This window comes from Cetorhinus maximus, chromosome 22 (genome assembly GCF_964194155.1).
Source record: "Cetorhinus maximus chromosome 22, sCetMax3.hap1.1, whole genome shotgun sequence".
Taxonomy (NCBI): Eukaryota; Metazoa; Chordata; class Chondrichthyes; order Lamniformes; family Cetorhinidae; genus Cetorhinus; species Cetorhinus maximus.
Window position 1 is genome coordinate 55,272,207 of NC_135900.1, and position 13,779 is coordinate 55,285,985.

Consider the following 13,779-nt stretch of genomic DNA (forward strand, 5'->3'; position numbering starts at 1 on the left):
AAGGAACATCCTGGAGGGAAAACATCAGCTGTTTTATCAATGACCTTCCCTCCCTCAGTCAGGATTGGGGCTCAATCAATGATGATTCCATAGTATTCAGCTATACTTACAACTCTTCCAATAATAAAGCAGCCCATCCAAGTCATTATACAGGCTGGGATAACAGCCAGGCACAGGTAACAAGTGACAGGTAAAATCTGAACCTTGTAAATGACAGGTATCAAGCAACACTTGGTCAGGACCTTGATGTAGAAAAAGTCCCAAAATGCTTTTTGGGAAGTATTCAAAAGAAATGGGCACCGTGCCAAAGGAGCTGACATAAAAGTAGGCAAACAAAGGTTTGGTCAACAGAATGGGTGTTAATGAGGGTAGTAAGGGAAGGAATGTGGGGGTATAGAGGGGGAGTTCCACAGAGATGGATGTAGGCAGCTATAAGCACAGGTGCCAGTAGTAATGGGGTGAAGTGCAGAGGATTTGGTGCGGGGGGATGCGTAGGGAGGGAAAATGCATAAAAGACAGAATTCTCAGGTCAATTGGGAGGTAGGTGGAGGTACTTTAGGAGCTTACAAAGCTTTGGAGTACGTGTCTATGGAGGCATTTAAATACAAAGATAAAAGCAAAAAACTGCAGATGCTGGAAATCCAAAACAAAAATAAAAATACCTGGAAAAACTCCAAGTCTGGCAGCATCTGCGGAGAGGTACACAGTTAATGTTTTGAGTCCGTGTGACTCTTCAACAGAACTAAGTAAAAATAGAAAAGAGGTGAAATATAAGCTGGTTTAAGGGGGGGGGTAGAGCTGGATAGAGGGCCAGTGATAGGTGGAGACAGCCAAAAGATGTCATAGACAAAAGGACAAAGAGATGTTGAAGGTGGTGATATTATCACCTTCGGTCTGTCCGCAAGCATGACCCAGACCTCCCTGTTGCTTGCCATTTCAACACTCCACCCTGCTCTCATGCCCACATGTCCGTCCTTGGCCTGCTGCATTGTTCCAGTGAAGCTCAATGCAAACTGGAGGAACAGCACCTTATCTTCCGACTAGGCACTTTACAGCCTTCCGGACTGAATATTGAGTTCAACAATTTTAGATCATGAACTCTGTCCTCCATTCCCCCCCCTTTTTTTCCAATAATTTATATAGATTTTTCTTTTCCCACCTATTTCCATTATTTTTAAATGTATTTCCATCCATTGTTTTATCTCTACTTTTTAGCCTATTTAGATCCCTTCCCTTCACCCCACCCCAACTAGGGCTATCTGTACCTTGCTTGTCCTGCTTTCTACCCTTATTTGGCACATTCCTTAGATAATATCACCACCTTCAACACCTCTTTGTCCTTTTGTCTATGACATCTTTTGTCTATCTCCACCTATCACTGGCCCTCTATCCAGCTCTAACCACCCCCCCACCCACCCACCACCCCACTTAAACCAGCTTATATTTCACCTCTTTTCTATTTTTACTTAGTTCTGTTGAAGAGTCATATGGATTCGAAACGTTAACTGTGTTCCTCTCCACAGATACTGCTATACCTGCTGAGTTTTTCCAGGTATTTTTATTTGCATTTAAATACAAAAGTTGTTGAAGTTGAGGCACTGGGTGATCAGGAGCTAATTTAGATCAGCAAGCACAAGGGTGAGGAGGACTTGATGCTAAATGGAATGAGTTTTCAATGAGGAAGAGTTCACGAAGAATGATATGTCCATCTGGCAAGGTGTTGTTGTTTTGTGTGCCTCATTTACACCAGGTATAAAAACTGCAGCAGTAACATTAGAAATAATTCATGCAACTTACATATTGAAGTAACTGATTCCTTATCATGATTGAATCGTATTTACAATCTTGCGAGGTGAAAGGAAAAAGAAAATCACATTACTGATCTTTCCACTAAGGCAATTCAGTGCAAAAGGAACACTCAGCCCAATGTGTGCGCTTTTTCATATTACACTGGTCAATGACTGCACTGTAAAATTATCTTCGCCTTCTGAAGAACAGTAGTCAATATCACACTTTTCTACTAAAGGAAAACAACTTCTATTAAGTTAATGCATGACACTGCAAGTTATAACCATACAGGCTTCTGGTTACATCCAACTGGCACCATAGTTGATGATATAATGTAATAACAAAAATACTTGCTTTGATAAATTGTGTAGATTATAAGAAAGTGAGAGTTTATAAACTGTCTAGGCAGCAATAGAACTAACGATGTGCAAATACTGAGAGCAAACCCAGTACGTGCTTGCTAGCACTATTTTCTCCAATGTTCAAGTGCCAGTTACAGGACATGATTATTTTACTGTCTGACCATCTGTCTTGACTCCTTGCATTTTTCTCCCCATTATCATTGCAACTCTGAATCTAGCAACAGAAAACCGTTTTAAGATGTAATCATTATGAACAGAAACTGGAAGAAAAATAAGCTGTTACTACATATGTGTCACAATGCTTTCTGAAAATAATTCTTGCACCATTAAAGTGTTTGCTTTGCAGGGGTCCTGTGCAAGGGCTCAGTTTGAGGGCCCTACATTTCACTTGTAGTTCACTAGGGCTGAATCCCACCTTTTCCCACCTCAGCCCCCATTCTTATGGGAGGGTGAATGGGGTAGGTGAGAAGGGAAGCAATGAGATCAGCCACTGCAGGCAGTTGCATGCACCCTGGATTATGACTCAAAGTGGAGCTGTGAATTTTCTAGCTTAAGGCCCTAAGCAATTGAACAGGTTACACTGTCCTAATGCTGCCCCTGGGTCAGAGGGTAACATGTGTGTTCCTATGTACATGAGAAATAACCACCGACTCCCATCAACAATTTTAACAAAAAATTCACATGTTGTACGCATGTTAACTTCTTTCTAACAAAGTCATCAAGGGGAGGATTTTAGCCTTGCTGGCATCAGTCATCTCAAGTATACCCATCCCATAATTAGTTGTATTAAGCCCACCTCAGTCTCCAATCATAAAACTAATTTTCTAAGTATTTCTGGTGATAAAGAGTTTTGCCTCCAGACACACAGCACCCTGAAACTTAGTGGTGTTTTGCAAAGTGACGAGAGGGGATGTCTCAAGGCAGAAATGTTTCAGTCCTACTGTTAAGTTTCACTTGTGCCTTGTAGTCTACCTGTGCTACAGTACCACCACCTGGTTGAAGGAGTCATTAGCAGTTCAGTCTCCTATCCAATATTTTCATTTTCTGTTAACAGCATTTCAAAGCAACACATGAAGAAAAAAATTGTCACAGAATACAGAATTCAAGTACTCAACCAGCAATATTTGTACTCAATATACATCAGCTAGCTTATGCTTAGTCCTAATGCATTGCATTGTAAGAAAAGATTTGGTATTATTTCAACTCAGTCTTTTATGTGCCTACACTTAAATCAGCATTAATATGTTAATATGTACTTAATATATTAAGATCTATGAGATTTAGAACACTGCAGTAGCAACTCTGGGCATTTTCAAGCTTCAACAGACGTTATGAATGCTGAATATTTAAAGAACAAATAAACTCCCTTTGGTGAAGTCATTATTTCCATTGTATTATTCACTTTTCCTTCCATTTAATTTTGATGACTGTTTTTCAACCCAGCAATGTGTGCTATTGCTCTGCTCAGAACATTGTGCTAATTTATCTCAGCCTCCTTCCTTCTTGTGCTCATCATTTTCTTAAGAACTAGGGGTAGATTACATAACTAGAAACTCTGATCCTGTGTAAAGCCCCCTTCCTAACAGCACACACAAATTGCTTTGTTATATAAATAGTACTGACTTAATCACAGCGCAGAAGTCCAGTGATGAGGAATCCTAGTTTGCAGTAGTGCTGCAGCACTGCACTGAGATACAATTGGTTGCTTTACCAAGTTCTCAATCCCAACTGCACTGTTGTAAAGAGACATTTGAGTCCAAGGAAAGACCTGTCTATCTCTCAATGTCATTAGTAAAGGATTAAAAGGAAGCTGACCACACAGCCTCTCAGCTGTAAGGATGCAAGTAGGATTCTATACAAAATAGCATAGTGCATGAATTGTTTACTCAATTCCAACTAACCAAGGGGTTGGGGTGGGGGCAGAAACATATATGCAGTGTTGTGATCAAAGAAATGAAGATAATTTTTGTCATGATTACCTGAAGTAATCAACAGAAGTAATGACTTCATTCACAAAGTATGATTCGCCTTTAGTGCTTTTGAGGACCAGTGCAAACTTTTGCATCAAATTGATAACGGTCACCCTGTCACTTTCTTGAGTCAATTAATTGTGGTAGAATTGTATATAATTCTCCAACTCTAATCAATGCCCATATTTACAGGAACACTATTGTCTACGTTAAGAAAGAATTCTGTACTTTGAAGGGTGAATGACTGCTCAATCCTCAAAAGGTCACAAGGCAAAAAAATTATACGTTCTACCCTGATTATAAAATGGTGTTTGAGAGCCAAATAACATGCATGATGTAACAACATTCATGCTACAGTACAGCATAAAATGAAACATGAAAAATCAAACATTCAGGTTCCACCAACCCTGTAACAGACAGTACTGTGACTCAAGCACTTAAGGCAGGAAGGATGAGTACATCTAGTTATATACCAAAATAGTTTTAAGAGGAGGAAATGGACCCAAATGGACAGATGACAGTCTTCTTCATATAAAAAGTCACAAAATGGTATCTTCCATGTTTTAAAAGACCCAAAGGAACCAATACTATGTTGTAGACTCGGCAAGGCATGGGTATATGGGAGTTATTCCTGGTAACTGCCAGTGATGCTTCTCCTGGAATGTGTCTTGGTTATTCCGGCAATTATTCCACATTCTTGTATTTTGTGAATAGATTGTAAAGCACTCTCAATGTTGACTTCAGGTCCAAGTTTACAATGTCTGATGAGAGAATATGCAACAACACCCAATGAAAATCAAATCAAAAATCAGCAAATTTACAAAATCAGAAAAAGTAGGGGAGAAAAATATCTGGAAAGGGAAGATCACAGGCTAGTTGCTTTGCACATTGCATCATATCCCCAGGGAATGGAAGAATGCAGGTTTGGTCCTTCCTTTTTAACTGCATCCCAATTTATATTTTTGGTGTGTAACATATGGCATAAAGCGTGAACTTACAACAGATGTCTCCACAAAAGCGAGAGAGTTTGGGAGTCACTGCTACATGCCATGTCGTCATTTCCTGTAGTCAACAGAAAACTAGCATCACAAGGAACAAACCCAGCAGTGGCAGCTTTTCACTCCAGCAGGGAATTTGCTCTTTGCACAGGGTCCTGCATCAAAAAGACATCTATGCAACCTGAAAATTTAAATATCAGGTAGCATGAGACTCAGATCTGACCATACACCGATATCTAATAAGCATCTGAACTGATACACAAATTAATCTCACACAAATTCTATTTTGTAACCAGTAACTAGTGTTATGTCTCATTTTTTTAAATTTCTTTGGCAATTTGACATTGGTCTCAAATTGTGTTCGATGGCTACAAATACTGAAGAATTGTTTAGCTGGTATGAGATCTAAACCTAGTAAAGATTATGTCTTTCTTAAGTTCAAAAGATACCTTCTGGGCGAGCCTTTGATTTCTTAAGTCCTCCATCCTGCATTAGCTCAAAGGAAAATGCTACATTGTGAGCCTACACAAAATAAATATCAGTCTGTTTAGTCCACTTACTTCATCACATTAAAATGCAATTCATCAAAAAAAATTAATTCTAAGAAAATAAAAAATCACTGTTCAATGCACAATTCACAACTAAGTCTACTCTGCACCTGTATGTTGTCCCATTTAAAGCCCAGGTCACCAACTCCTAGTACTTCATGTGTGACTGGGGTCACCCAGCCCAGCTCCCAAACACTGCAACACCTGCATCAGTTCCAAGGCTGTTCAGCATTCACATCTCTGCCTCACCAGACAAGAATGAAGACATGAGCTTTAAACAGAAAACTTCCTTAATTACCTGATACATGTTAGTAGCAAACACAGAAACTGGCTTGTCATAAGCTTTACTCACTGGGGCAGTACTTTCTGGAAGAGTACTGTGCAACCTTACAAATGTTACTGTTTTGCTTCTTAATTTCCAACATTCATCCTTCACATGCCCTTTTTGCAACAAAAGTAGCATGCTGGTCCCCTTGAACTAAACCTGTTCTCCGAAATTTTACTTTGACTAACCAGAGAAGGGCTTGGGTCTTTATCTTTTCCACCTTTCTCAGCAGGACTTGACCTATCATCGATCTTCCTTTCATCCCAGTTTCTCTGCAAGGTTCGAAAATGGAGCCTACGAATCATCTTATGAGATAACTCAATCGTTTGCCATTACTGAGGCTTCCCTTATTTGACAAACTTTATGATCTTCCAGATGATGCCTTAACCCCAAAGGGGCACTATTTTTGAATTCCTCCACCAACATCATCTCCCTAAGGTTATTGAAGCACCTTTTTCAACCTCCATCACCTATTGAATGTAATTTCCTTTTCCCTGGCAAATTCTACATAGGTCTGGCCCATTCAGTTTCTCAAATTTCTAAATTTCTGTCCGTAGGCGTCTGGCACCAACTCGTAACATTGAGTACAGAAGGAGAAGGAGATGTGTGCATCTCCAATGCCTTGCCTATCAAAGCACTTTGTAGGAGCAGAGCCCACTGTTATGTCAGCCAATTCAGATTCGTGGCAATTTTCTCAAATGACACCAAATACATCTCCACTCTCTCTTCACTTAATTTAGGTGCCAAGCAAAGATTTTCACCAAATCAAACATGATGAGTTCCCCAAGTCAGCCTTGCTTCTTGTCAACTCAAGTTTGCGTAATTGGAACTCGTCTCTATTTGAGTTTTTCATCTCTCTCCATCTTTTTCCCTATCCCTTTCCCTATCTTATTCTTCTTTTGCTAATTTCTCTCTAAGTCCATTTTTCAAAGTCCTATTTTTAAAAATATTCTGGCCATTTGTACGCTATCATTAATGAAACCGGTCCTTTCCTCCATGTGCCCCAGGTGCCTAGTCAATTCTTCAAAGTTCCCGTCCCTCTTAGCCGCTCATCTTGCATCAACAACCACATGCTCTGCTACGGCCTGTAAACTGTCTTTTCTCAGCTGTTTTAAGTCTCAGAGTCAAATCTGCTCTTTCAGCAAAGGCTTGAGCCTCAAAAGATATTCTAGATTTCCCAATAAAATATAGCAAAAGCAAATGTGAAATCTTGTTTATTTAAATGCTGGAAAGTTTCAGTGAAGCCATTACTGTCTCTCTCAGATCAGATCCTTTTGGACTCAAGCCCCCAATTTGGTTACAATACCTGTGGGAATCCATAAGCCAAAAATGACCAAATTTAACGAACAATCCTCGAATGAAGAAATTACCAAGATGATTTTACTTTTTGTAACTTTTAACACGAATCAAAATCAACACAAACTAAACATGAATTAACAGGCAAATCACAGTCGGTATGAACTATAAATTACACATGGAATAGCAGATACAACAAAGACTATCCCACACCATTAGTAGGCAGTCCACTCCGCTTGTATGGTCCCAGTCCTTCCCAGCAGAATTACAGTCCATTTCCTTTAAAGACTTAGTTGATTTTCCACGGGCAGCCGCCAGCTCATGTTTCCTCTTTGTGCCTGTGTGCCACACATCCTTCGCATTTTAACTTCCTTTGGTACTGCTTCCAGGTCAAGGGTGGCCAGGTCGCAAACGTTTTAAAGTAATTTTCCTTACTATTACTGCCTCCAGTTCAAAGGCTGTCACAATTTGCATACCACAATTAATTATAGCACACAAGGATTAACTGTGCTGATACAATGAATCATAAGTGGACTATACCTGCTAGTTTCCCTATCTTACTAAATTAATAAATGTTCACAAGTCCTGAGTGCAATTGATTTAATGAGTTTCGATGGCAGTCATAGTACTAACCTTCTGTTCAAAATTTTCTGGTGTCAGATAAAAGTTGTAGAGAGGAACAAAGTAATCTTCAAGAAGTCCCATAAGCAACACCAAGTACACACCATCTGCAAACTGACATCAAGGAAGCATATTAAAATATCATTGCTGCTATTCTTTAAAGCAAATGGTTAATCAAAATCACTCCATACATACTTAAAATTCTAAAAATCAACACAACATATCTGATCAACATGGAATAGAAATGAACAAAGCAAAAAGGATGCTGAACGATATTGATCGTATAAGTAGGGCTCAAATTGAAAAGCGATATGTAATAATACAAGCTCAGAATTGGTGCAAAGCAGTTTACAGTCTGTGCACAGCACTACTGTGGCCAGTTCCAGGACCAACATATAAATGGTACAGTCAAGCTACAGAGCTAGTGCAGGGAAGAACCAAGACACCAACTCCAGTCATCAGCTCATTGCGTTATGAAGAATCACTGGAGAAACTTGGATTTTTCAGCCTTGAAAGGAGGTAACTGAGTGGTGATCTGATGCAGAGGTGTAAAGAAAAAAAATAAATTGTATTTGGAAATGGTAACTCTGAACATTATTTCTGTATACTGACAAGAGAATGAGGTACAGGTTCCAACTAGTGAAAGGCAATTGAAGACCAATGTCAGAAAGTTTGCGTTCACAAAAGGAGCAATCAACACTAAAAATATTTCTGAATAGAACAGAAGACGACACAAAACCCTGCATTCAATTAATGACAAAGGGCCTGTCAGGACAGTCAAAAGGTCCTTCACCTGTACCAATTTTGTGAAAGCAATTTTTTTTTCAAATACTCAAACATAAGAGATTCTCACATTTGCATGAAATTTTCCTGATGCAGCAACATTTGGTTCAAAAACTGTAGCCATTTTATTAACTTGAAGCATAGCTTTCATCCTGATATCTAACCAAACTAAATGTTCTTTTTTTTAAACTACACTCCCACAATATTATTTCTAGTTTTTGGGTGTAGGGCTGGATGACAGGCAGCAAGACTGAAGACAGTAAAGAAACTGACTGAAAGCACCTGGTGCCTCAAGGGACAGCAAATGGGTAGGGAAGCTGTGGCAGTAGATCCCATTTAAGATGGAGATAATCGATTCCGAAATTAGGCTTATTCACTTCAATATGTCATTTATAAAAATGAAGTGTTAAATGTTGCTATCTACCAATTTAGCTAAAAGCAGTTGGGATGCAGGAAAATTTCACATGCCTGTGGTGCAGTAGAGAACAATGTGATTGGTTCAGTCACAAACATCCAGTCTGAAATGACACCATAGACATCATTGACAAATAGCGAAAAACTTAAGCCCCACATAAATCTGCTGCATGCTGTTTCAGACAAAAACTCGAGATGGATAGATTTGCATTTGCTGGGTTTCACCCTTAATGAAGCTCCAGCAGTAAACATTATAACACAGCAAGACTATAAATGAGCACAACTGCTCGTCAAACCTCTGGCTTTGGGATGGGAGAAAATCTATGAGTCAGTCTTACAGCAGTTGTGTTTATGAACAAAATTTAGAAGTTTGTCAAACATTTTTCTTCATGAAGGTGATGCCACATTACTTTAGTGAACAGTGTCTCCCATCTCTTTCAGGGCTTTTCTTCAAATTTCAAGTGAAATGGACAATTGCCATAGTCATGATCATTTCTCCTCTACAAACATACAATCACCGAGAAACGACACAGAATGAGTTACAAGTTTGGACTCTGTAAAAGAGTTGTTTTTAAGGTTTTTCTCAAATGATGGGTCACAGGTTGCAGGCTCTGGTACATGGGGCATCTTATGAACAAAATTATTTTGATGACTAATGAAGGAATTATAAATAATGCATACTGTACCAGTGACAAATACTCTTCCTAGTAATCAATTAGTGTGTGTACTGCTATGCAAAAAATGAAAACATTTGTGTTCATACCTGTGTTTCCAGTTCTGTCACTTCTAAGTTGAGCTTGTTGAGATGTTTATTCACAAATGTAATAAGTGACTGGGGAAATAAAATCATCAAAAAAAAAATTAAAGCTCTATTAATTTTCAAATCCACCAAGGTATCTCACAAACCAGTGCCTAGTTGCAGGTGAAAGCAAACTATCACAAAGCTTTAACATATGAAAATTTAACTAAAAGGCATGTGGATTTGGTCAGTTACAACTTATCCAAACTATGCACTAAATGGTAAAGTTATACATGGAACTTTACACAAAACTATTGGTTCAGATTTTACACTTTAGAATAAATACATAGTCTGCAAAGGACCATTCAAAAAGGGCATCACCCCGAGTAAGGGCACTGTGCATGTTCTCTATTCAATCTCTAACAGACTCCTAACTATACAATGGGCTGGATTTTACTGTCGGCGAGCGGGGGCGGGGCCCGCTTGCCGATGTGTAAAATGACACACGGTGACGTCAGACGGAGCTCCCAATGTCACCGCGCCCCATTTAAATTTTCAGGAAGGCGGGGGCGCAGCAAAATCAGCTGCGCACCCGCCGACCTATCAATGGCCAATTGAGGCCATTGACAGAGCAACTAAACTAATTAGTGGGCCTGCCCGTCCAACCTTAAGGTTGGTGGGCAGGTCAGGAGCCCTGGTGCAAACTAGAAAAAACGTGAAACCTCATCCACAGGCGGGATGAGGTTTCATGTAGGGTTTTAAAAATTTTAATGAAGTTTTTTTGGAAATTATGAACACGTCCCAACTCATGTGACAGTGTCACATGAGGGGACATGTTAGGGAAATTTTATTTTTCTATTTTTAGCTTTTTTACATTTAGAGCTGATCTCCCTAAGGCAGCACTTAGCCTCAGGGAGATGAGTGCGCTCTTTCGTGCGCATGCACGAAAGAGGGCACTCTCGATTTTGGGATTCCCCCCAACCGCACAGGAAGCTTCTGTGTGGAAGTCACGCTGGGTGGGCCTTAATTGGCTCACCTATGTAAAATGGCGCCACGCCTCCGATTGGGGGCGCCGATCAGAAGCGCGCCAGTACGCGCCCGCCTATCAACTTCCCCCCCCAACGGAGGGAAATTTCAGCCCAATGCATTTATAAGTTGAAATACATTTTTGTTCAGCTTTGAAAGCAAACATATAGCAGGCATACTCACTAAGGTGCAACAAGTAAGATCCTTACAACGTATTGGCCCTTATGAACCAATTGGACACCTCGCTTACATCACTGAGTAAAACTCACTAAAAGGTAAGGTACTAAACAATAGAAAACAGAAAAGTTACAGGTTTGATCCCTGGTCTGAATTGCTTTAGCTAATATCAGCTAGTGGAGCACTGAGTTATCCAGTGCATCGCTGGACAAGACGGGGAAGGAAATAAAGGGAACGGTCGGAGTTGTCACTCCTAACTATCTTCCAGTGACATTCTGCTAGACATGATCAAATTAAGCTTTGATGCTCATGCCCTCTGCCAATGTTTATCTAAAACCTTCTTCTCAAATGAAAAATAGTTTCCCAATCAAGATCACATGACAATTTGGGTCTTCACAGCTACAAACTTACTCCTTACAAACTCATTCCTTCTATTCAGTAAATAATATTGTTTATCTGTATTATTCATGCACTTAGGTGCAATAAATAAGGTTCAAATTTAACTTTTGGCAGTTATGGTAAACTGGCAATAGCGGATGAACAGTCCATCATAGTCAATGGAGAGGAATGGTTTGAGGGATAGAACGGCTCCATTTTCACCAGTTTCTGCTACCGGCAATTAAAAATTGACCTATAATATGAAGATATTAATCACAAAGGTATTATATCTTTTAAAAATTTGTTTCTTCTATTTAGATAGAGAACCTCACTTAAGTTACTTTGGCCAGCCAGCATGGTAGCCTTGTGGTTATATGGCCATTAGACGTAGGAGGAGTAGGCCATTCGGCCCATCAAGTCTGCTCCGCCATTCTATGAGATCATGGGTGATCTGATAATCCTCAATTCCTCTTTCCTGCCTTTTCCCCATAACACTCGATTCCCTTACTGATTAAAAATCTGTCTCAGCCTTGAATATACTTAGTGACCTAGCCTCTACAGCCCTCTTCGGTAAAGAATTCCACAGATTCACTACACTCAGAAGAAATTCCTCATCTTGGTCTTAAACGGGCAACCCCTTAATCTGAGATTATGCCCTCTGGTCCTACACTCTCCCATTAGGGGAAACAATCTCTCAGCATTTACCCTGTCAAGCCCCCTAAGAATCTTATATGTTACAATAAGGTCGCCTCTCATTCTTCTAAACTCCAGTGAGTACAGGCACAACCTACTCAACCTCTCCTCATAAGAAAATCCCTCCATCCCCAGGATCAACCTAGTGAACCTTCTCTGGACTGCCTCCAGTACATCTGGAATGCCAGTACATCTTTCCTTAGATAAGTGGATCAAAACTGTTCACAGTATTCTAGGTGTGGTCTAACTAGTGCCTTGTATAGTTTTAGCAAGACTTCCCTATTTCTATACCCCATTCCCTTTGAAATAAAGGCCAACATTCCATTTGCCTTCCCTATTACCTGAACTTGTATGCTAGCTTTTTGTGATTCATGCACGAGGACCCCCAAATCCCTCTCCGCTGCAGCTTTCTGCAGTCTTTCTCCATTTAAATAATATTCAGCTCCTCTATTCTTCCTGCCAAAGTGCATGACGTCACATTTTACCACCTTATATTCCATCTGCCAAGTTTTTGCCCACTCATTTAACCTGTCTGTCTATATATCTCTTATAGACTCTTTGGATCATCGTTTGACTTCCCACTTATTTTTGTGTCATCCGCAAACTTGGCAATAGTACATTCACTTCCCTCGGTGAAGTCATTAATATATATTGTAAATAATTGTGGCCCCAGCACTGATCCCTGTGGCACTCCACTAGTTACAGGTTGCCATCCTGAAAATGCCCTCTGTATCCCAACCCTCTGTCTTCTATTAGTTAGCCAATCCTCTATCCATGCTAATATACTACCCCCAACACCATGGGCTCTCATCTTATTAAGTAGCCTGACATGTGGTATCAAACACCATTTGGAAAACCAAATATATTACATCTACTGCTTCCCCTTTATCTAACCTGCTTCTTATCTGAAATAATTCTAATAAATTTGTCAGGCATGATTTCCCCTTCATGAAGCCATGCTGATTCTGCTTGATTATATTATGTATTTCTAAATGCTCTGCTATTACATCATTTATAATAGACTCTAAACATTTTCCCAATGATAGATATTAAGCTAACTGGCCTATAGTTACCTGTTATTTTGCAGGGTGTTACATTGGAAGTTTTCCAATCCTCTGGGACTTTTCCAGAATCTAAGGATTCTTGGAAAGTTACTACCAGCGCATCCACTATCTCTGTAGCTACTTCATTTAATATCCTAGCTTGCAACCCATCAGGTCCAGGGGATTTATTAGCCTTTAGACCCATTAGTTTCCCTAGTTCTAATGCTGAATTAGCAACCCAGGGTCTTATGGGAACTTGTGAAATTGAATTTAATAAATCAGGCCATTTGTGATCAAATCATGGTTTTAAAAATTATAAAGACAGCAAATAGTGAAAGGCCATTCCCACTTGGTGAATCAGTAAGAAGAGAGCATGGATTGGAGATTACGGCTAGAAGAACCAAGGCTAGAAGAACCAAGGGAACATTTAGAACATTTTTTTTCCTACACAATGAGTTATCAAAACTTGGGATGTTGTCAAGTGGCTGCTAAATTGATAGAGACTCTAACACCATTTGAAAGGGAATTAGGCAATAGGCGAAAAAGGAGGAATAAAAAATGATGCATAGAAAGGACAAATTAACAGGATTATAGCAAGTAGCTCCAATTGAAACCTAA

The 13,779-nt window shown here is 39.7% G+C and overlaps 1 protein-coding gene across 2 annotated transcripts in view; it reads right to left on the reverse strand.

The window, feature by feature from the left end:
* Positions 1–1,826: 1,826 nt before the first annotated feature.
* Positions 1,827–13,779, reverse strand: part of parvb (parvin, beta) — a 70,536-nt gene continuing 58,583 nt past the window's right edge. For both annotated transcript variants that reach the window (XM_078568352.1, XM_078568353.1), the window contains exons 10-13: positions 9,869–9,937; positions 7,921–8,022; positions 5,568–5,640; positions 1,827–4,881 (exon numbers count right to left, since the gene is read on the reverse strand). In XM_078568352.1, the coding sequence (XP_078424478.1) occupies positions 4,805–4,881; positions 5,568–5,640; positions 7,921–8,022; positions 9,869–9,937 (321 nt within the window). In that variant the 3' untranslated portion in view covers positions 1,827–4,804. The remainder of the gene's footprint in view (positions 4,882–5,567; positions 5,641–7,920; positions 8,023–9,868; positions 9,938–13,779) is intronic.